This window comes from Diabrotica undecimpunctata, chromosome 4 (genome assembly GCF_040954645.1).
Source record: "Diabrotica undecimpunctata isolate CICGRU chromosome 4, icDiaUnde3, whole genome shotgun sequence".
Taxonomy (NCBI): Eukaryota; Metazoa; Arthropoda; class Insecta; order Coleoptera; family Chrysomelidae; genus Diabrotica; species Diabrotica undecimpunctata.
Window position 1 is genome coordinate 114,670,735 of NC_092806.1, and position 25,978 is coordinate 114,696,712.

Genomic DNA, 25,978 nt, shown 5'->3' on the forward strand with positions numbered 1-25,978 from the left:
TAAAAAATAATTCAAAATGGTAAACCAGTCGATCGGATAGCCAAGCGGGCTGGGCGGCTGGCTTCTCCTTCGCTTCACTGCGAGAGATGTCAGTTCAATCCCCAGCTCGGTGTACAGAAAACAAAAAAGGCTAACGCAGCAGTTTAAAATTCTAAATGAATCTGCGGCTTAGTCTAGAATATGCTGGTATCTGATCGGCCTATGGTGGAGCAGTACGGCAAGAGATAAGGGCTTGCGGCTTGGTGATACTCCTCCATAGATCCCTACCGGAAGGGCGTGTGCCGCCTAAATACAGAGTATATATATATATATATATATATATATATATATATATATATATATATATATATATATATATATATATAAACCAGTGAGAAAAAACGAAAACAGTAATTTATTACATATTGAAACACCAACCTAAAAAAATATGCTAAAATTTTTAAAATTTTAACTAGGTAGAAAAATAAAAACATACGAGTCTTTTCTCACTTTCGTCTTCTTCCTTGTTATTTGAGTTAATACACTCAGGACAAATAATGGTAGAATGTTCTTTGCAAACCATTCTTCTGCATGTCTGATACGAAATGGTTGTCACTCTATTTTTACGCCTTCCGCAGCAATAGCACCTTCCTCGTATTTTTGCTGGTGGTTCTTCTTCTTCTTGTTCCACTACAGTAGCTTTATATTTCTTCAAGAATAGTTTTAAATCTAAGGGTTATAGTTTTTAAATCTAATCTCTGTATTTCAGCTCGTTCTGAAAGGTGTGGTCTCAACAAAGATAAAGATAATTCCTTTAAAAATATCCTTCTATATTTTTGAGGATTGTTTATATTTGCAGCATTATACAGGATTTGGCTGTTAATCCCTGCGATGTTTAGGAGCTGAAAAAATATAACCATCTGCTACCTTTGCGTTCTCCTTGATACCGAGTATGTACCGCAGATTTTATCTACTGTGTCGACACCTCCTTTGTGAAAATTATAATCTAAAATTATATTTGGCTTTTTTTTCTCCGGATCTACTGCAGAATCATTATGCATGGTTGATATCAAAGGCACAGCTTTATTTTTTGCAGGGACATATGACACTATAGTTACCTCTTTTTGAAATCCGAAAAGGGACGATCCAACTTTTCTTTCTTCCAACTCCAACGTAGAAACTCCAACGGCAGCTCCCGTTTATTTTTCTTGAGTGTGCCAACCATTGTTCCTTTATCTTTCAAAAGATCATTGGCCAATGAGTAACTTGTGTACCAATTATCACATGTCAAGTTCCGGTTTTTTCCTTTCCAGTCTTGAAGTAAACGATGTACAATATCAGCAGGTTTATTTGACTTGTTGTAAGGTCCTTGTGGCTGATTACCACAATACACCTCTAAATTTGTAAGATAAAATGTCTGGGCATCACACAATACAAATACTTCTAACCCATACTTTGCAGGCTTGGACGGGATATATTGAATAAAACTGCATCTACCTCTGAAAGGTATTAACATTTCGTCAATTGTTACTTCTTCTCCTAAACAGTAGTTATTGTTGCAGTTCTCCACAAAACGATCCAGTGTAACTCGAATAGCAGCAAGCTTATCAGTTTCCTTGCGTATCCCTCTACTATTTTTGTCATCAAATCTTAGAGCAGCAAGCAAAAATAAAAATCGATCAGCACTCATGCACACTCTAAATATTTCTGAGCCGGTTCCGTCTTTAGTCCACAATTCAAGAAAATGTGTATGGTTTTGCATTTTAGTTCCTGCAAGAAGTAGTAGTCCGATAAATGCCATAATTTCTGTTTTTGTTGTGTCTTTAGCCCGTCTCGGCCGGTTATACTTTATTCGCATATTTGCAATTTTTAAGTTTGTACACTCAACTATATTTTCAATAATGTCGTCACTAAAATTTTTTTCGAAAGCACTTTTCTCATTGGTAATATCTCTAGCACTCAGCTTTGGCCCAGGAAGTATTTTTACAATATTTTTGCTGGAAGTTTTGCTACATTTGCTCACCACTGAATATTTATACCACTTTGATCCTATAAAAAATATTTCTCCCAAGTTTCCATTTCACATTTTTGTATAAAAAGTATAATGTAACATTTAATACACAGAAAATAACTTGTTTGCAGGTAATTTAAAGTTTAACATTCGTTAAATTTACTTACATAACCATGTGCGTGATGTACTGAAGGCACCGTTCGGGAACTCACTTTGATATTTTTTATCACAACTCAACTATTCGATCAAAAATCACGTATCGACTGTAACAGACAATGGTTGATACTATACTGATAGGTTACGTCGAGCGCCGTAAACGCAGAAAATAGTTTTAAGAAACGGCAACCAACTTAACACGCATGGTGTACTGTGTACACCGTAGCCCGTAGAAATTAGGTCCTGATGCGCCGCTGGGGGTAAACCGGCAACGTGGTCGGCTGTTCTCCCTGTAAGAAATACATTGCCTATCTTACCTTCACTGCATTCTAAATATGGTTTCTACTATAGTAACGGCAATTTGCATTTAAATGTGTATATAAAACTTAGTTTACCATACCATTCTGCCCCAAGCTAGTTGGAGGGATAATAATTAATGGTGGATCCAGCGCTGACTTGTTTAGCAGAACTGGATTGCGGTGTTCCCGTTTTTGGGTAGTTTCTGGGATGATCCAATTTTCTGGTAATTTGAAATGCTGAGTTTTTATTTTAAGTATCCTCTCTTTGTCTATGATATCTGTTAAATGAAAAAGAATTAAAGAAACAATTATTACGCTTGATCAAGACAAGTTTAGTTTTGTTAATTTTTTTGAGGAAATATTAATAGTTTTTATTATTAATATTAATACGGTATAGTTTATTAATAGGTAAATATAAATTAAATAACTTTTATGTATAAAATAATTCTAGCACTACTTATAGCACAAGAACTCCATTTTATTTCTAGCGAAAATTTGATTTAATTTAGCTAATTTTTATGGGTTCGGTATCAAGTTAAAACAAAAATTTATGTTTCCACGAAATTATAAACACTCTCAGTATCTTGTCAATCTGATTTTATTGAGATGTGGATACAACTTCACTGTTTCCTTAAGACAATGTTCAGAATTCATATTAAAAATGTATGTATATATTTTCTCATATTCTCTCTCTCCCTCACTCCTCTATCACCCTCTCTCTCTTCTACGATAAAAAAGCTCAAGAAGGAACGTTTGCTTTTTAAACAGTTGCCTATCTACAGATTGTTTTATGAAAGATTTTATTATTTCTGTTTTTTTGTTATTTCTAAAAGTTTTTTATGGAAGTTGAAAGAGTCATGGTTTGAAAGTAGTATGTAGCTCGAATTCCTGGCAGGTTTTTATACTCCATGTCTCTTTTATTTTCTTTTTAATTCTTCCAATATTCATTTTAATTCTTTGTAATTTCGTTTTACTTTCCTTCTTTCTTCGATTATGTCGGGAATTTCTTCTGCCGTCCACCTTTTTTACCTGTGACTTAGAAAAACTATAGGCAATTTATATTACTAATATTTTGCTAAAAATACTCCTGTTAGGACTTATCAAGGTTTCTATGTCATAATAGTCAAAAATACTAGTATACCCTTCTGTAACTCTGAAGTCTGTTTGAAAAACATTAAAGAGAGACTATTTTCAATAAATGTAAATCAATAAACAAATATCCCAATTTTCTATTAGTTTTTCTTTTGAATATATGACGTAACAAGCGGCTTACCTGAGCTTCGATATTCAACTTGATATTCAGTTGCCATTTCCATCATTTTATCTTCCTTAACAATATCATGGTCGATTGGATCTTTTAGATGCAATTCTTGAATTTTTTTAGATTTTCTTTGCTTTACCTTCAACATTAGTTTAAATTACGGCAAATATATAACGTCTCGCGACATATTATATTCTTTAATATCTAATAATACTCATTCGATAAAAATTAATGAACATGATGCAAATAATATATGCGTAGCATAGGATGTAGCTAACGCTGTGCATGGTCACTAAAATTTATTTATGACTTTCGAAATAGGTCAAAATTATTACCGTAATGTTATTCATTAAGAGTAAAAAAATGATTTGGACACGTTTTATCATGTTTATTTTACAAAAAACCAGAAAACGTAGAAGACAAAAAAGTTTTTGAACGGTGTAAAAGTAATATTGTGGGTAAGATTTTAAAAAGTGGTAGCAGCTTCTGCACTAGGAATGCTGATTGGGATAAGTTTGCAGTATTTGAGTTTTGCAGTATTTGTAAGTACAAATAAATTTATTATTCTTCGGAAGAATAGCCAAGGATATTTTGGTAGCCCAAAAGGGACAGGAAATATTGTTAGGACTTCTCATTCCGTGTAAGCAGAACAAAGGAACGAGTTGTAGCTAAAGAGTTTTGACAAAAATATATCAGGCACATTTACAATTGAAACTATTGAAAGTTAACGGGTGGTCGAGAACAATATTGTGGAGGCATAAAGATTTAAAACCAAAAAAATAAATAAAATCAATTTGTATAGTTTTTCTTTGTTAATTTTCTGTAAAGTAGTCTCTATTCTTTTCTAATAGTTATTTAACCAACAAGTGTATTAATAAGGGCGATTAACAATTGAAATATATTAACGTGCGAACGAAGCGAGTGCGTTAAAGTTCGAGATTGTTAATCGCCATTTTAATTCACGAGTTCGTTACAAAACTTTTCCGTCGACCGAACTTTTCAGAAATAAAAATATCTTTTTTAGTGGGAATATAAATAGGTACCTATCTGTTTGGTTGCCTACACCACAGGTCACTGCCAATCACAGAGCGTTAAATGTGGTTAAATTATTATACAAGCAATGTATGTTGTGTTGCCTATGATAAAATCGTTCATTAATAGAAAATCATTCATTAATAGGAGTCATTAATCAATGATTTTGAGGGTGTTAACATTAATCATAAATGGATGGTCGACGGAAAAGGTAATTTAATTTTTTGGGCTGCGCTGTTTAATTCCTCAGGATAGCGAAACATTGACATGTCTAATTGATTTAGTTACACGTTTAATAATTTTCCAAGGTATTTTAACTATATATTTAATTATATTGAACAAATTTGAATTTTATTTATTTCCTTCCACTCCTTTTGTTATTGAACAGTAGACTAAGACAAAGGTATTTTTATATATCAGATATAAACAATTTTAATTAATAATTTGGCGTCTAACTGTGCAAATACCGGTCAGTGGGTAATGGCGGTCATCCCGATTGTGCAAAATCTATTCAATCTGGCAACCTACTATAACTGTCAATGTGTCGCTACACTACTTTGTATTCAGATTGCCGACGAGCGTTGAGTTGGCGCATACCATTGTCATCTTCTTCTTCTTCTTAGCCTTCTGTCGTCCATGTTTGTACATAGGCCTCTCCCACCTCCTTCCATCGGTCTCTATCCTGAGCAACATATTTCCAATTTCTTCCGGCTATTCTTTTAATATCATCAATCCATCTTATCTGTGGTCTTCCTCTTGGTCGTTTACTTTCGTAAGGTCTCCAATGTTGTATTGCAGTATTCCAACGTTGGTCTTTTTGTCTAGCAGTATGGCCCGCGAAGCTCCATTTAATTTTGGCAATTTTTGTTGCTATGTCCTCGACTTTTGTTTTGGATCTTGCTCAGTCGTTCCTCTTTTTATCTGACAGTCGTATATCTAACATTGCTCTTTCCATTGTTCTTTCTGTTGTGGCTAGTTTATTCATGTTCGCCTTGGTTAGGGTCCAGGTTTGACATCCATATGTCATGATAGGAAGGATGCATTGGTTGAACACTTTGCTCCTCAAGTATTGGGGTATTTTGCGGTTCTTAAGTATCCAACTAAGTTTTCCAAATCCTGCCCATGCTAGTCTTGCTCTTCTAGTAATTTCCGCACTTTGGTTCTCTTTGTTAAGTCTCAGGATTTGGCTTAGGTAGATATATTCCTGGATTTGTTCTATCTCACTGCCATTTATAGTTATATGTCTGGGGTCATCTGTGTTTGTCATTATTTTTGTTTTTTTCATATTCATTTTTAGGCCGACGTATTGGGAGCTGGCTGCTAGTTCCCCCATCATAATTTGCAGTTCCTCGAATGTGCTCGCTATAATCACTATGTCGTCAGCGAATCTGAGGTGGTTTAACTTGTTGCCATTAACGTTAATACCATAGGTTGACCAATTTGTAGTTTTGAAGACGTCTTCTACGGCTAGGTTGAAAAGTTTTGGCGATATTACGTCTCTTTGTCTCACTCCTCTCTTAATGGGGATGGGATTTGTATTTTCGTCTAGTATTATGTATTAGTTGCCTATATCTCGAATCTATTCTACAATTATTAATAGCTTGTTCTATGGCCCACACCTCGATACTATCAAACGCCTTTTCATAGTCGACTAAAATTGGTTGCAATTGATTATAATGATGTTAGCTGCCTATTCCTTTTTTAAAGATCAATAATTTAATACATGTTTACGGGTAAAAAATTCTAAGAAAAAAAATGTCAACAGGAGGCAATGCCGGTCAGTTGACCGGCATTACCCCCATGCTGACTTATATTAATTTACAGTTTGTTTGAATTTTTCAGATGACAAGGAATCGAAAAAGAACGACTTGTAAAGCAAAAATAAGTCAGCAGGATTTAGAAAAAGCTATTTCAGCTTATCGAAATGGTGAAATGACTATGCGAAAAGCAGCAAAAGCATATGCTATCACTTTTTCGACATTGCAAGAAAGAATAAAAAATAAAAATCTTTAAGGTGCGTCATTAGCTAGAAAATCAGTATTTTCTGTCGAACAAGAAGCTGAAATAGCCACACAAATAAAATGTGTGGCTATTATATATGACTAACTATACTGACAGCAAAAGAACTGAGAAAATTGGCATTTGAGTTTTCTGAAAGAAACAGTATTAAACATAATTTTAACGTCTGCTTAGGATTAGCTGGTGTCGAGTGGTTACGAAGTTTTCTTCGCAGAAATCCAACAGCATCCAAACGCAAAGCAGAAGGCATGAGTCTAAACAGATTAACAGCTTTTAATAAAGAAGAAGTGGACCTGTTTTTTAAGCTATTAGAAAGTTTAATGACAAAATATCAATTTGGTCCAACACAAATATACAATGCCGATGAGATGGGAATTAGTACAGTTCAGGATCCTGAAAAAATTTTAGCTACCAAACACCAGAAAAGGGTGGGCTTTGCAACCAGTGGAGAGAGGGGTAGAACCATCACAGATATGTGTGCCATGAATGCCGCTGGGGAATACATTACACCCATGTTTATTTTTCCGCGAAAGCGTCTGACACCTCTTTTAGAAAATGATGGACCTCCGTAGGCATTATATAAATATTCAAATAATGGTTGGATTGATGAAGGTTCATTTTATGAATGGTTGCAACACTTTCACAAATACTCAAAACCCAGTGAAACCTCACCAGTTCTTCTAATTACAGATAACCATTCCAGCCACATATCAATAAAAGTTTATGAATATTGCAAAGCAAATAATATTTCTATGCTTTCAATTCCGCCTTATTCATCTCACAAGATCCAACCTTTTGATATTGTTTTTTATGGGCCTGTTAAAGCTGAATATCGAAATGAATGTAATTTGTTTATTAAAACACATTTTATGCCAAATATCACGCCATATGATGTTGCTGGTCTGTTTAATAAAGCATATTCTACAGTAGCGACCATAAGTAAAGGAGAATCTGGCTTTAAATGCGCTGGCATTTTTCCACTCAACCCAAAAGTATTTACAGATCAAGATTTCTTAGCTGTTACAACATTACAAAATCAATCGCTTGTTGAAGTTCAAGATAACAATGAAGCCATACCAGCCGAAATTTACAATACTCCAGCCGAAATCTCAAACTTTGCCACCTATAAATAAAAATCAGGTTGAAACAACAGCAATGGATCCTATTCCGGGACCTTCTACTAGTTTCACATAATTTAAATAACTTACGTCTATTACAAATTCCGCTGTAAGAAAGAGTATAACCAGAAAAAAACAACATGCCAAAATCCCGACATCTACTCCTTTTAAACAAGAGTTAGAAGAAAAGGAACAGAAAAAACAGGGAAAGGTAAAGAAAATTCAAGAAAAAGGAAAAACTAAATTAAATACCCAAAAATCTCAGAAAGGACAAAATACAAATAAGACTGGAAAACAAGTACAAACTAAGAAACCTCATTACAAGAGAAAGGTGTTTGATTCTAGTTCTTCGGAATCGGATATCGATATACCATGTGATGACAGTGACGATGCAGACGAAGATAGATGCCTGGTTTGCAGCGAGTTTGGCAAAAACAATGAAATGTGGTTTAGATGTATCTTTTGCTCAAGATGGGCCTATTCAGAGTGTGCAGGATGGGATTCTGCAGAGGGTTATACCTGCGATGACTGTCAACCATTTTTACATTAAAACACATATTTTTGTTATTTTTTTTTGTTTTGTAATAAAAAATATTTTTCATCTTTCTTACTGATTTACTTGAATTATTACCTATTAAGGCACATATGTTAATCGTTTTATAACAAAAAATTGTTAAATAGATTTTGATTTTTATTTTAATAATAACACAAACAAATTGAATGGCATTACCCACAGTCATGACCTGTATTGTCCATATATGGTGACAATACTGGTCAAAGATACTTTTTTATTTTTTGTCTCTGTCAAAGACAAAAATTTTAGATTTTTTAAATTAAATGTGTCTTGCAATAAGTTAAAACCCCAAAATGACCGGTTGACGCCTTAAATTTGATTCACAGAGTTTTACTTTTTTTATATATTAAATTTTCTTCTTAAGTGACTGCGATTTGCACACTTTACCCTAATTAAAATTTTCCAGATATCCTAATTATAAAATTCTATAAATTTTTTGTATTTTTTAATTTTACTGAAATTAATTAAAATCGGAATTTTATTTTATTATTAAATATATTCCAAAATATCATTATATATATATATATATATATATATATATATATATATATATATATATATATATATATATATATATATATATATATATACATTATTAAATTCAAATTAATAATGAATTATATACAAATAACAGTGCAGGACTTATAATGGGCAATCCTCTAAGCCATTGCTATCAGATATTTTTATGGATCATCTAGAGACAACGATTTCAAAACATCCCATATTCAAACAGTTTTTATATTGGTGGAGATACGTAGATGACGTACTGGTATGTTTCACAGGAACTAACAGGCAACTCGACCAATTTTTATCGTATATTAATTCTCTTCATAGTCATATTGAATTTACAATAGAAACATAACATGATCAATCCATAAATTTTTTAGATTTAAAAATTACCAGACTTAAAAACAAACATGACTTCTCCATATTTCATAAACCTACCCATACTGACACGACTATTCACAATTCATCATCCCATCCCACACAACATAAACTAGCAGCCTATCATAGTATGTTACATAGATTAACAGCAATTCCTATGTCAAAATATAATTTTGAGACAGAATTAAATATCATTAAGCAAATAGCAGTAAACAATGGATACAACGAACAAACAATTAATAAAATGTTAAATCAAAAACTACACAAGAAAGCCCTGAACTTAGTATTTCCACCACCAGAGAAAAAACCCAGTACCTTCTGCTCGATCACATATACAGGCAAAATATCAACAAAAATAGCCAAACACATAAAAAAGAAAGGAATAACACCAGCTTTCAGAACAAATAACAACCTAGGCAAATATATTAAAAACAATAAGAGCAACATAAAAAACACTTACACAGTGGTGTGTACAAACTTAAATGTGGCGACTGCCCAAAAACTTACATTGGTCAAACAGGTAGAAATTTTAATAAACGAATAGCAGAACATAAAAGGGCTTTCAATAATAGAAAAACAGATTCTACATACGCACTTCACCTTCTAGATCATAATCATTCTTTTAATGACGAATTTAAAATTCTACACATTCAAAATAAAGGCCTTAAGCTATATTTGTTAGAATCTATGGAAATCAATAAATTAAAAAACACAGATATAATTCTGAATGACCAGCTTGAGACAAACAGTTCTCCCCTCCTCAACCTATTTCATTAGAGACTATAAAGTGTAAACCCATGCCAAAAACAGATCACTTGAGAAAGGCAATCAGCCGAAACAGCTGTAGTGATAAGAATTTAAAATAAATTTTGTGGAAGTTTTGAAAACAAAGTTTTTAGTGTTTTATTGTTACATAAAATGAATTTCCATCAAGTAACGGTCGAATCCATCAATTATATATATATATATATATATATATATATATATATATATATATATATATATATATATATATATATATAATATTTTCAATATCTGGTTAGCTATTCATTCTTTCAATGTAATTCCTATATATGGGACAGTTTAGACCATATCAACATACAGACAGCACTAAACACTTTCGAATCTAAGACTGAAATTTAGAAGCGCAACTTAACGCATCTAATTGTCGAACAAATAACAAAACCTACAACTTTGAAACTCACTGCAGTAGTCACAATTTTTCTGATACTCCTATTTCATCCATTGCCACTCAAGCTTTAGCAAAAGGTTTCAATTACTCTGTTATCCCAAGTCACATTCCAATTGAGACAATCATCTGTCAAACTGAAGAAGCCATCTCCAGTTTACCTTCCGAAGATGCTGAAATAACTAGACAAGACATCGCTAGAGTTCTTAGAAACTCAAACCCTTCTACTCCGAAGATTAGCCAATCTGAGAAAAAGCCCTGAAATAACTTCAGTTAAATCCAAATCTAGTCCTACATTAATAAATTCTCAAATCTCATTGATACTCCTGACTACAGACCAATTCCTAATAATCCAACAACCTATTTAGAGAAAACAACAAAAGCCATTATCAACAAAACCTCTCTTACACAACCACTTGCCAACACAACCTACAAAATCATTGGCCAAGTACTTGGCCAAAATTCTACAAACTCTCGCCGAAAATGCTTCACCATTCGTCAAAAATTCTTTTTTCATGTTATCGAACTTATATGTATGCAAATATGTAAGCAACATAACACAGCAACTAAGGAATGAGTAAATCGTAAAAGAGTAAAAACAGGTTATGGTTTCATTCTTATAGGAGGTGGTAGATAGAAATAAAAATATAATACAAAGCATTTAAAATAAAATCATTAAAATGTGGTAAATAAAATCAAAATTACAGGAATACAAAGATAGAGCTAAACCATTTAGTAAGAGATATCTCAATGGATTTAACGAAAATCATTAATATTGCGAACAAAAACTCAATAAATAATAAAAATAATAATGATTATGGAAGTAGATGTTTTCGATGGTTTGTATAATATTGATTGGTATGTTTCTTTTATACAGTAGGTGTAAGACGTCTTCGACTTGGATGCGATCGAAAGCCTTTGTCAGGTCTATAAAACATAGATATGCTGATACGTTATTGTGTTGATTATTATTTTCTTTTCCTTTAAACAGTTCCGTCAGGTATCTTTTCAATTCGTTTGCTGGTATGTTATTGTATTCCTTCAATTCTGCCGTTTCTTTCCGTTGGTTTCTTATAAATCTCCATATATGTTTTTTTGTACCGCAGAACTCGCTTTCCATCCTTTTTGTAAACTGTTCCCAGTGTTCATTTTTTGTTCTTCTTACCAACTGCTTTGTTTTATTTCATATTCTTCTATAGGTGTCTCGGGATTCTGGAGTATTTTATGTTTTGTACTTTGTGTAGGCTTCTCGTTGCTCTTTACATTTCTCTTTTATTTATTTTCTGAACCAAGGTGTTCTATTAAATCAATCATAGATTTGTATCCCCTGGAGTTTTCAAATCTATATTTATACTGGAGCTTATGGTCAAAAAATGTATTATTAAGTCTCAGTTCGATAAAAGCACAGAAATTAGCCATGAATTCTCTATTTGTGTTGACATGGTTTTCATTAAATCTTTGTTTTACTCCTGGAACTATTTTATTTCCTATTCGTGCATTAAAGTCACCCATAAGAATTAAGGGTGACTGGAAGGGTCTAGTGAGGGAAGATAATAGAAGAACTGATAAATAAAAACATAGACATTTGTGCAATCCAAGAAACCAAGAAGAAAAGTAAAGGCCAAAGAGATTATAACCAATATTTTCTAGTATACAGTGGAGTGAAGAAAGAGGAACAAGCACGAGAAACATAAATAACTGCAGTTATATCTCGGAAAGAATAATACACATGGGCATCACAATGGACTACCACAAATTAAATGCCATATCTTTCTATGGCCCCGAGGACTACAAACCTAAGGAAGAATGAGAGACATTCTACGAACAATTACAAACTATCCTAGATGAAATACCTCATGCAGAACCCTTAATTCATTTTAACGCAATGATAGGAAAAAAACGAGTAAACAGAGACGTAGTCGGAAAGGAAACGATCCACACCAACAAGAATAATAATGAAAGAATACAACATAGTAGCAGCAATAAATGTATTTATAATGAATACTCATTTCAAACACAAAAAAGAATATAAAGAAATTCAAACATATTTTTATTTTAAATAAGTGCAGAAGAACAATTCAATATGTCAGGCCAAAATTAAATAAAGAAACAAAGAAATGAAATAAAAGAGCAAATTTCAATGTAGCAAAAATTCATTTCGGAAACAATTCGCAAAAATTAGTTAAACAGTTGGAAACGAATTTTAGTCCAGTTGGGATGTCATTTGACCTTGCATGGTGAGCTACCTCAAATTTCAAATCCCAGCATTGAATTAGCCGCCGTCTTCAATTTTATGAAGAACCTTTTTTGATCAATATCTCCGCCATTTTTATTTTTTCCACAAAAATTGTAAAAATTGACATTCTTGTAAATGCGGATTTCCTACAACTTCTTATACTTTTTCCATTGTCAATTTGCCAAGCGTCGGCTTTTGAGGTTCTTTGATGTCGATGCCGACCATTGGCGTGGAAATTAAGAAAAGGGATCAGTTATCAAACGCATATTTCAAGAAAAATCATATAATTTTTATTAATTTTTACATAATTATATTCAGGAAAATTTCTCAATTTTTGGGCAGAAATTGTTTAAACAATTTTTTAAACAAATTCAAAATATCACCTTTTGTGCTCCAAAAAATATTTTTTAGGTTTTTGGGTGACTCTAAATAAGATCTATGTCATTTTTCTCAAAAGTTAATAGTTTTGGAGATATAAGCGATTTAAAATCCGAAAAATGCGATACCTAATATGCATTTTCGAGGCTTGAAAAATATGTAAATGAGTATTTTTGAGATTCAAGAGTATCTAAACTAAAGTATCAACATTGATTTTGGTGAGAAATCAGAGCAATATTTTCCGTAGCAGAAAAAGGTGATCTTTTGAATTTGAATTGTTTCCGGCAAAAATGTCCGGCACCCTTCAACCTTCGATTTGTTTAAACGGGGCATTTTTGAATAGGACTCTTCAAAGGACAGAATCAGTTTTTTTTTCAAATGGGAGCGGGCTCACAACACCGAATAAATAACAAATTAATTCTTTCAAATTAAAGCTTGTTAATTTTAGTGATTTATAAGAATATTGGACTTATTATTTAGTTTTTACATAAACCATAATATTTTTTTACAATTATCTGTAAATAATGGCTCATTCTGTCAGAAAATTTTAAAACATTGTCTATCCAGCAATTAAGATAGTCAACTGAAATTTAATTTTTAAACACGGCCTACTGTTAATGCACAAACAGGGTGAATCTTCAATATTTTGCTTCGAGTTAGAGATATCTGAAAAAGTTATTTGGAAAAGATGTTCCAAATATTATTTTAACCCCACATAACAAAGTTTTATGTCAAAATTCGCACTTTTACTTTTTTCATTAATTGAAGAGCTTATTTCCAGTGTCTTAAATCCAAAATTTCGATTTTTTAAATTTTCTTTTTTTAAACTTTATAGATTTCTTCAAGTCTAGAATAAAGTTATATGTACCAAAACAACTTCTTATTTACCATTTAAAAGTGCATATGAAAATTGTAAAATTGTATAATTTGTATGTTAAATTTGTATGAAAATCTGTAATTTCATGGATTTCATTATATGGATGTAAGACACTTTGGAAATAAGCTCTTCAATTGTAGTCAGGATTCTAAAACGGACAGTTGGCTGTCCCGAGATGCATCTTTAGACAGCCAATTGTAGATTTAGGATCGAGATTACAAATAATACTGAAAAACTAAAATTGCGAATTTTGTCATGAAATTTGGTATGTGCGTTTACAATAAGTGGAACAACTTTTCCAAATAAGTTTTTCCGATTTCTCTAACGCGAAGCAAAATATCGAAAATTTACCCTGTTTGTGGATTCGCAGTAAGCCGCGTTTAAAATTTAAATTTCAGATGACTATCTTAAAAAAATGTGCACTAACAACATGTATGACTGTGCAAAATGTCAAATCTGTATGTATTTTAGTAGCTGATATATAGAGTTGTCTTCATCTTAAATGCGACACACTGTATAATAATGAATACTAGTGTTCAAGATGCATCGCGATAGCTGTAAAGAAATTAATTAGAAGGACTGAAAAGAATCGTCAGTGTGCCTGTAAAATTGTAAACTGTTCGCTGAATAACGTCTTTTGCAGCAGTGTCAATCCTACCCAATTTTTTATTTGGTCGCTTTCGTTTTAAGGAATGATCTGTAACTGAGCCTAATTTAATAATTGTATATATCGTCTTATACCCGATTTTTTTAATACATGAATTCTCGAAACAATTGCATTATCAGCCATCCCAATATTTTCTTTTTTCAAACACTCATACATATTTAAAACTATTCTTTGGGATTGTACGTGCAAATCTTTATTTTTTAATTCAGAGCTGTCATTAACATAATTGTCATTATTTATTGATAACACAGAAGTTGATGCATCTTAAAAAATGCCATCCTAGAAAAATATAATATTACTTATAACTTATATTACCTATACCTTATAAGCCCCCGCCTCTGCAATAGGAAATATTTTAGGGTATCGCATAGCAGACAACAGGTGTTCATTAGAATTTATTGGTTTGCGCTTCGCGCTGTTGCCATAATGCATGAGTTTAAAATTAGTGAATATAACCTTAATACCATTATTAATATATCTGCAATTTTTCATGTTTCCAGGTAAGGTATAAAATCAATGAAATTTGGAAAAAAATAATACAATTCTTGAAACCGTTTTTGAGAACTTGGATTCTTAAAAGTTGTCTGATTTCTTAAAAGTCGATCATTATATCTATAAAAGTATTACCGCTAAATTCACCAACAGGGCAACGTCGAACGTTCAAATTCTCTCCAGACTACAATGTTGCCAATATTCGAAAATTACTTAGAATATAAGTAATATATACAAAGTTCACGGTTGCTTTAATTCATTAGTGAAGAGTCCATGGAAATATTAGTACCTAGTTAATTAATTTATATATATATATTTTTGAGAATAAGTTCATATTATTTTTTAAGAGTGTCGTTCGTTGACTAGCAATTGAATAATAACGAATAGAAAATAGAGAATATTTTTTAAATATAACCTTAGGAATTTTAGGAAATATGTCTGACAACCTTGATTTGAAAGGCGGTCTCTTTGATACCAGAATAAGACATGTTTATGTTGGAAAATTATTAGTGGATGTACTATACTTACAATTTTTTCGTACGAGCAATATTTACCGAGTTGAGGGGGAAATAGTGGGAGGGAGGGGGAAGCATAATTATTGAATTATCTCGTTTATTATTAAATTTACGACATAAATGTACACAAACAAAAATGAAGAAAAAAAAGCCTTAAATGTTGACTGTAGTACACGATCAATTATATTATATAATCTGCTATAATTGACAATTACGATTTTAACTTGATCTACTTAATTTGGACCCGTTACAAGATACACACAGTCCCTGTTCAAATTATTAGACTCACTTATCAAATTCTAGTTGTCCTTATTGCGTAATTAATTATAATAACAATTATATTAGCTAGATATAAGAGGATTAGATAAATGATATTATTAACCATTTTGTATATTTATTGAACAAAAAATTATCACACAATTTTACTACAATACTAATCTTTTGTTAAGCCACTTTAGGAAGTGCAGCCACTCTCCTTATCATCATCCTGATTCATGGTACTGCTTGAGTTAGCCTCTACTTTCCTAAGGTGATTCCTCCATTCGGTCCTATTCTTCTAGACATGCTGTTTATGCATCTTCCTGTTATTTCTTTCAAGTGATCATTATGATTCCAATGCAAAATGATTGTATATATCAAATGAACCTTGTTTGGTATTACTTCCTCGCACAATTTGCTTCTTAGGAATTCCAAGAAATTTTCGACAGAAGTATACAAAAAAATGAAGTATATGAAAATAAGCAGGCAACCACAAATACTACGACCACTTGTTATAGGAAACGATGTTCTCGAAGCAATGAACGAATTTGTATACCTGAGAGCGCTCCTTAACACTGAAAATAATACTACCGCAGAGATAAACCAAAGAATTTGCACGGCCAACAGATTCTGTGTTGGGCTCAATCTCCTCCTTAAATCCACAATTATATCGAGAAATACAAAAATTAAACTTTAGAAAACAATAATACGTCAAGTCCTAGCATATCGTTTAGAGACCTGAAGTCAACAAAAAATAATGAGAACATGTTAGGATGTTTCAAAAACAAAGTACTAAGACGAATCTATGCAGCAGTGAATGACAATGGAGTGTGGAGAAAATGAAACAACTTCGAACTTTATAGAATATACCAGAAACCTGATATAATTCATATTAAAATAGGGCGTCTGAGCTGGATAGGGCATGTAATGCGGATGGAACAAAATGACCCAGCAAGGAAAACGCTCTTTGATCGACCCATTGGTCAGAGAAGAGAAAGACCCAAAACAAGGTTCCTTGATAACATCGATGAAGACATGAGAAATATGGGAATACGTGATGGTGCTGGGCGGAGAAAGGCCATGGATAGGGACGACTGGAGAGAAATTCTTGAGGAGGCTAGGATTCACGCAGAGTTGTAAAGCCAGAGTGATGATGATGATGAATACCAATTACTAATTTAAGTAAAAAATTAAAGTTGAAAAAAGTCGAGTTACTGCACATTTTTAGCACATTTTATTATTATCTGTCAAGTCTTATAATTATTAATCAAAATTATAAATAATTCAATCAAAAAGTTCTACCATTTTTAATTTAATTATGTAGCATGATTATTCACTCATTTTTCTGCTCTATATCACTGTGAAGACACTTTTAATGCCCTTGAAATTAAAAAAAAATAATAAAATTGATATTGTGAGTAGTCTAATTATTTTAACATATACTGTATTCCAATCCATCAAGTTTGCAAATTTTTTCAATTTCTCATGTATTCTTTCGGTTTTTAATAAACCCTATTCATTCTACAAATTCCCAATCGTCAACATAACCACGAGTAAGCCAAACAGGGTCGTACTGATGTACGACCTATGTATCATATGATTTTTAAAAATATTTACTTTTGAAACTGTTAGTGTAAGAATTTCTTGAAATTTAATCATTATATCACAATTAAACTAAACTCTAAAAAATAACACGACCAGTAAATAACTTAACAATAACTATAACATAAATAAAACACAATATAATTAACTTAAAAATCAACACGATACAATTTGAATTTAAAATGATCGCAAGTTAGGATCTGTAACATGAGAATATGTCTCGCTTAAGGTAATAAATTAATTTTTATAGCCTCTTGACGAATGAGACGGCGAATATCAACACGTGCTCATGTTTACTGATGGGAATTTGGTAAACGAATATACTTTATATACTTTTCTTAATTATTATTTTGTAATTTTTCTTTGTGTTTTACAAAATTATCTCCATGTTGTGTAAATAAAAAATGATGTTTAACATTTTTGTTAAATAATAAAAGGGATTTCTCAGTGGTTGGTTGTATACCATAGTTTAAAAAATTTACAATGAATTAAAAACAGATATATTAGGCTACGGCTCCACGAGCGACATATTGTTTATAGCAGTAGCTGTAAAATTACGGCGGCAGTAAAGCAGTAAAATCATGGCTCCACGAGCGACAGTTTACAGCGCGCATATCGCCGCATTTTGGTCTTGTAGTGGCTCCATGAGCGTTAATATGACGTAGCTACAATCAGTGGTATCTTGTCCGTTTATATAGCAGATAAAATAAATAAATAAATAAGTAAAATAAATTCACACCGATAATACAATAATATAGTATGGATAATCTATCATTTCAACAAAAAGTTGCTTTAATATTGGCATTGTGCCGTCGACGTAGGGTTAAAAAACAACGGAAATGGTAGATTCACCCTGTTCTAGTGCCTAGACAGACAGAGGGAAAATTTTTTCTTTTACACAACAAATTAAAAGAATATCCTGATAAGTTTTTTGAATATTACAGGATGTCAGTGTCTTCTTTTAATTTTTTATTATGTGAAATAGAAGATGTCATACGAAAACAGGATACATCAATGCGTGATAGCCTAAGCCCAGAAGAAAAATTAGCAATTACCTACCTTAAAGTAAGATTTCAAATTACATATTTTATAATCCTATACATGTATCTACCTTAAAATAAAAAAAAAACAAAATATTTAACTATTTAACTTTCATTAGAATAAAAAGGGGCCGCCACCACTTCTTACCTCTGCGTATTCTGTAATTAGCTACTGAATAATTATCAAGTAGATCGACGGCGACGGCTCCCATATGTCGATTATATTCATTTATCATATTGGGTTGATGTAATGAATCTTCCTTTTCCAATATCTAACTTGCTTTTTTATGTTACAATAATTTAAAAAATTCTGATGCGACAAATCTGCTTTGTTGCATTCTTTTATTTATGAATCACGCCAAGCTACCGAAAACGAAACATTAGTACTGAAGGATAATAAAATGTTACTATAAACAATAATTATTAAAATTTTATTTATATGACATGATTAGACAACCACTTATATAGAAATGAATCACCAGTTCGAAGAAAGAAATCCAAAAAATAGATTTTCGGGAAATCAATAAAAACTGTTTATTCTCTCTATTCAACTTTTTCTTGTTTAATAATGGCATCTATTATTAAGTACAGTTTGATACGGTTAATTGGGATTGAAAAAAACCATCCATTGATTTTTGTTATCTAGAATATCGATAAAGAAAATATTGGATTTATTTCTTTCTTAGAACTTATAATTTTTTGTTACGATTTGAGACACAAAATTGTATGAAAAAACTTTAAAGTAATTTATAAAAACAAAGAAACAACTTAACAAACACAGAGAAATAAACAAACAAGAACAAAAATATCCGATTACATGGCAATTACCGCTACAAGCGACAAATTACTGCTAGTGGAGCCACAAACGCGCTACAAATTACTGCTAAAAAATAGGTCCGGATCTATTCGAACGCGACACGACCTTGACGACGCGTTTCGGTCTCGAAACGAAGCGACAATCTACAGCGCGTGGAGCCACTCAGTATCACTGCTGTTGTTTTCATTTATCAAGCTACATTTTACTGCTACTGCTAGCGACAATCTGTCGCTCGTGGAGCCGTAGCCTTAGACTGAGACACGTGACTCGTTTCAATTGCTATTAAAATTTTTCGCCGATGATGATCCCATAAGATCCAAAACGTTCTGAAATTTTTGATCCTTTTGGGTAATTTACAAATTTTAAGAAACACGAGTATATATAATTTCTTTATACATCAGAAGTTTTTACATTATTGTACGATTTTTGTATTGTTTTATACATACTTTCTCATAGTACTCATCTCCATCTTCTAATGGTGATCTAACATCTGTGTCAATTGTTAAAAACTTTGTGAATGCAGATGTAATTGGTTCTTCGAATTTATTTATAACAGGACGTATAGGATCACGTCTAGAACAACAAGATATACATAAGTAAGATGTAAAAAATAAAATTATGGTTGCCGCATGTCAACTAACAAGCAAGCACCTTAGCCTAGATTATACAATATCGAATTATCAAAATAAAGATTTATATGGTGCTTACCAAAACTCCCCTCCATCACTCGTATCTTTTGAACAGTTATACTTATAATAGTGAAATTTGGAGGGAGGATTTAAACTGACGTAGGCTTATCAACTCGTTATAACAGGTGTCGTCATAGTGATAGATGACGTCACACAGCCACCGTGACCGATAATTTTAAATGGGACTTTATGGCAACTTATATATCGTTTAAAAGGTATTGAACGTATATAGTCAATTATACTAATTTTGTTTGGGTTTAAACTGATTTTGTTGAATAAATTAAACAAATACTAAAATTATAGTTTCGCATTTAATTAATTATGATTCTAATGTCCGCCTTTGGTTTTTTGTCAAAAAAGTTGACGTTTTTGTAAAAGTGTTTATACCTTGAATATTTAGTTTAATTATTGTTGGACGAGACGTTTGAATATTTACCTAGGCAGAATGGTACGTACTGTAGCCGACAAAGTAGCAGCTGTCTTAATAATTGGTAACTGTAGAAACAATTTACATCAGCGGAATGTCTTTGTAATGAGAGGTACCCCTATCGCTCCATATCGAGAACTTATTTGAGGGAGCCAAGTATATCTTCAGAAGGTCGTCTTTAAAGTGATAAGATTCTATATACTTATTTAGTGAAATGTATCCAATAGTTGGGCGTTAATACGTGGTTAATAAGCGACTCGTTTAAAAGGGGAAGTGAACATTCATATCTTTTTTGTATTCCAAAATTTATCATTTTGATATAACAATTAACGAATGTAGATCTGTTTATAAGAAAATGATGCTACCAAAGGCCGCATGACGCGCAATTTTAGAGAAATATCGGTTTGTACTTTTCATGTATCAATGCATACGTTTCCATGGATTGACAAATTCATTTAAAGTTGTAAAAGATGGTTATAAAAAAACAAACAAACTAACAATTTTATTATTGTTAAATTGTTATAAAAATTGTTGTAAAAATTGTTATATTTGTTGTAATTCGGCTTATATGATCGTCCCATTCTACTCTTTTATTTCTTATCCAGTCCTTGATGTTTTCCACCTTGCATCTACGTCGTATATCTGTACTGTTTCTAACATTCTTTTTGTCTTGCCTGTATCAGGTCGTGTTTCTGCCGCGTATTTCATTATTTGTCTAATGACGGTTTTGTAAATTCTGCCTTTTATTTCATTCCTGATATCTTTATTTCACGATATTGTTTCATTCAGGCAACCTGTGGCTCTATTTGCTCTATTCACTTGACCTTCCACTTCTGTTTCGAGCTTTCCTTAGCTAGATAATGTGATGCCTAGATATTTAAACTCCATCACTTGTTGTATTATCTGACCTTCCAGCTCCAATTTACATTTTTGTAAATTTGCTGTTATAACCATCCATTCCTTTTTTTTAGGAAATTAACATGTTAAATTTTCTGGCGGTTATATTAAATTGGTGCAGCATACATTGTAAATTATCTTCACTTTGAGAGAATAGTATTGCGTCGTCCGAATAGCAGAGTATTTTAAGTTGTTTTTCTTCCATTTGGTATCCTTTTTTAGTTCTTACAGTTTTTATTATTTCATCCATAATAAAGTTAAACAATAGAAGACTCAGAAAATCTCCCATCTCCCTGCCTTATCTTATTGCTACCTTCATTATGGTCAGTTAGTTCTTCTTCTACTTTTATTCTTATTGTGTTGTTTTGGTAGATATTTTCGATCATTTTGATTATTCCTAAAGGTATCTCTCATGCGTACAATATGTGGATAAGTCCTTTAATTTGACCCGGTCAAATGCCTTCTTAAGATCCACGAAACATAGATATGCATGTTTGTTGTATTCTAATAATTTCTCATACACTATCCTCATTATAAATATAGCGTTGTATGATCTTCGCGATCTAAAACATTCTTGTTCTTTTACTAGTGTTATAATTTCATTCAGTTTATTTATTATCACTTTGGTTGTTAATTTTAGTGATGTGTTTAATAAATTAATTGCTGCTCGTCTCCCCTTTTAAAGAGAGGTATTAGGATGCTTAATCTTCATTCTTGAAGAATTCTGTTTTGTTCTAATATTTTTTGGTTTTATTCATTAATTTTAGTAGTTGTTTGGTCAGATCTAGTCCTCCTACTTTAGAAGTTCGTTCGGTATTCTATCTTCTCCTGGTGATTTTCATTTCCTTATTGCTTCCTTTACCTGTTCTTCCTCAATATTTATTTCTTCGTTTGCAGTTACCTCTGGTGTTGATGGTTCATTATCGTCACCTTTAGCAAATAAGGATCGAAAGGAGTCTGCCCATGTTTCCTTCTGAATGTGTTTCGTTGCTATTAGTTCGTTTATCTCTTTTCTTTATCCTCTTATCATTCTCCAAATTTCTTTTTGTGTTCCGTAGTAGTCGTGTTCCATCTGTTTTGAGAAGCTCTAAAGTATTAGTTTTATTTCTGATTCGTTTATAGTGGTTGTATGCCTGTTGTGTTTGTTGTGTTCTGTATTGTAAAAAGACTTTCTTCTGGTCTTCATATTTTGTCTTCACTTCTTCTCTAAATCATCGGGTTTTATTTTTTGATATGTTAGTGTTTGTTACTTTCCTTTTTCCAAGTCATTCTTGTTACTTAAAATTACTTTGTTTATTCTCCATATTCTCCAATGTCTGTCGCCGCTTCGCTGGGTGATGCGTATATGAAATTTCCAATTTTAGATGACTCTTGTGCATAAATCAGGCTGAATTTGATTGATGGCATGGGCTATGTTGGCTTTGAGGACTGCTATGGTTTACGACGTATTCGTATAGACTTAAAATCTGAGAAAAACTTACCAGAAAGAGTGTCTAATGGGGTTAATCCGCACAATCTCCTTTGCCACTTCATATCATCCAAACGTGAGATGACCATTTAGGTGTTTGGTACGTAGCGCCGTCTAGTTAAAACCTCATGTGGTTGGTATCCATATCATTCAATTTAGGCTACATCCATCGACGTCTAGCGTTCATCGTATGGGTGATGACACCGCCAGCCCAAAATCCACCTCAAACAGCGACTTTTTCGAAATGCATTGAACGCTACTGGATCGCATCTGGATTTCACATTATATCGATTCATCTAAGCAAGAACCTTTCACTAAAAATAAAGACTGAGTAAGAAGCCCTTCTTACTCTTCTTAGGGATTCTTACTTATTCGCTCTGATGAGTCCTGCAAGGACAAAATAGGTATAAGCTAATTGTAGAGACACTATACGTGAAATCAAGTCTTAACTGTCCTTTATATATCTTTATAATTCTACTTGTTGACGTACCCATTCATCAAAAATCAATCAAAATTAGACCTCATCGCTAAAGATGAATATTCGATGAAAATTAGGTTCAGATTCCAATTGCTCTACATCCCATTCAGCGAACATACGTCGTTGTCTATGATCTTTGACCTACAGCTTCTAAATTAGTTGAATTTTGTATAGATGCACGTCTAAAAAATTCGAAAATTCTCTCAAAAAAGTTGTGGTCTGTGAAAGGCCGAGTTTTTGTGAGCGACGTGAAATCGATTGCCGTAGATTTTTCTGCAGACTTTTATGGAGAGAGGCAATGTTTTTTGTATATCTTGCATTTCGTCGACGTACAGGTGTACTGATGGACCTTTTATTGGGCTTTAATATACTTAACGCTTTTATATCAAAGCGGCATTTGACCTTCTCATAGCAACAGTACATTCTGCGAAAGCTGAATGGGGTCATTGAGACTAATTTGGGACAGATACAGAGTCCGCGACTGTAGTCGCTTTTTTTCCGTTCTCTTAACACTTGTATTTATGGATTCAAAAACGCATTCACTTTTAAGTTTTTTTCTGGACCATTTCCTTTTGTGTCTTATTCATTTTATTCCTAAGAGTTGAGAAGAATTTCTGTTAGGCACAATAGTGTGTTATTACGGTGCCACTACGATAATTCCTCAGAGCTTGCTAGATGTCCAGGGCATCGCTTAAACAACACTTTTTTTGCCTGCGATATGCATTATTTGGAAACGATGGTGTTACACCTCGGAATTGGATAGCTTAGTAGTCGCGGCACAAATCTTACCATATGATGAGTCAGTTTTGGTGCATGGTGTAGATGTACATGAGTGAATGTGGGTTTTGTGTGAATGTGTGTGTGGGGGTTTTTGTATGCGCGAGTATTTATATTTATAGGAAAAAGAAAAGATCTCATTAATGCGATAGTTAGAAATATTTCATATTGTACAATAAGGACAATTTGACACAAAATCTCCAGTACGAATAACTTACTTGCAGTACGCTTTTGGAACATAATCCCTTCCAGTTGTAGTAGAATATAAAATGTTGTTTATCTCTTCAGTCATTACTGATTTAAATAGTTACCATTTAAAAATGTTTCTTGTAGATATCGGTAAATTCATTACCACAAGTATGTTATATTTGTATCAAATGTCAATATGACGTTTTAAACGAAAAGTAAAATATAAATAGCCATTATTCATTCTATCTTATTAGTAGAAAAGACTTGTACACTACCGGACACTGCTCACTACTGGACAAAGTATGTTTCCGATTAAGTCCTCTAGATAGCAGGGGTATGTACTCTAAAGTGGTAAAAGCTCTATAAGTCACTTTGGTTCACAGTACAGGTAGCGTAAGATAAACATTAAGTCATCTCCTCACCGTGTTTTCTCAGTATAGGACAGTTATGAATTGTCCAGTACCATACAGTTAAATACAGATACCGAAAGAAAAAATAGGGTATTTGATCAGAAAACCCGATAAAAATGGCAATCAAGAAAGTATTGGAAAACAAAATGATTATTAGACAAGCTTCTTTTCATTTTTTCTATACCAAAGAGCACGCTGGCAGGCAGAATCAAATAGCTACGAGGATGTGGATATAAAGCCACTTATGGACCGTTTTAACAAAAAATATACTGAAGAGCTAGAAACAAAATTAGTTGAGCATTTAATAGATTTAGACAAGATGATGTCTATAAACAAAAAGAGTTTTTAAGATTTGCTTTTGAGTTAGCTGAGCACTTAAAACTTCCATCAATTTAATACAGAAAAAAGTATTGCAGGAGACAAGTTATATTATAAATTTTTGAGCCACCATCCCTAAGTTTTGTTGCGGAAACCACAGTCAACAAGTATTCAAAGAACTATCGGTTTCAACAAACCACAAGTGGACCTCTTTTTAAACAAATATGAAGCACTGCTATCAAAATTTAACTTCACTCCCACAAAGGTGTTTAACTGCGATGAGACGGGAGTTTATGTGGTCCATGATAATTCCTCAGTGGTTCTCTCACAGACCGAAAAAAAGCATGTTATTCAAATCACGTCGGGAGAGACAGAAATGTATTTGTACTACAATCTATCAATATGACAGGTGATGTTTTGTTACCTTCATTATTTGTATTTGGTAGGGTTAAAATGTCAAAACAGTTTAAGAAGGATGCTTCGGAGGGGAGTATGTTTGCTTATGAACAAAGTGGGTCAATCACTGCCAATTCATTTTTGCTTTAACTAAAAATGTTTGTTGCTCTTCCGTCCGATTCTTTTGATAATTGATGGCCAGTATTCTCACAAGGAACTACAAGAAATTATATATGTGAGAGACCACAATGTTCACATGATACGTCTACCCCCTAACACCACCCATAAACTTCAGCCTCTTGATCGAGCAATAATGAGAACCCTTCAAGGCTACGTACAATGAGGCTTATGCAAAGTGGATGGACCCATATCGCCCACTTAAAATAATTCAAAGAAATATTGCTGGAATGGTTAAAACAGCTTTCTAAGCTATTTGTAGGATGAGACTTGCAAAGTCTGGGTTTGCCTGTACTGGTTTGTACCATTTTACAGATCTAGACTGCAGCTGCAGCTTACTTTTCTGA

The 25,978-nt window shown here is 32.7% G+C and overlaps 1 protein-coding gene across 1 annotated transcript in view; it reads right to left on the bottom strand.

Annotated features, from left to right (window-relative positions):
- Positions 1-24,525, bottom strand: part of LOC140438350 (uncharacterized) — a 28,207-nt gene extending 3,682 nt beyond the window's left edge. The window contains exons 1-4 of the mRNA XM_072528025.1: positions 24,360-24,525; positions 19,852-19,978; positions 3,719-3,845; positions 2,547-2,723 (exon numbers count right to left, since the gene is read on the bottom strand). Of these exons, the coding sequence (XP_072384126.1) occupies positions 2,547-2,723; positions 3,719-3,845; positions 19,852-19,978; positions 24,360-24,433 (505 nt within the window). The 5' untranslated portion in view covers positions 24,434-24,525. The remainder of the gene's footprint in view (positions 1-2,546; positions 2,724-3,718; positions 3,846-19,851; positions 19,979-24,359) is intronic.
- Between the last annotated feature and the right edge of the window lie 1,453 nt (positions 24,526-25,978).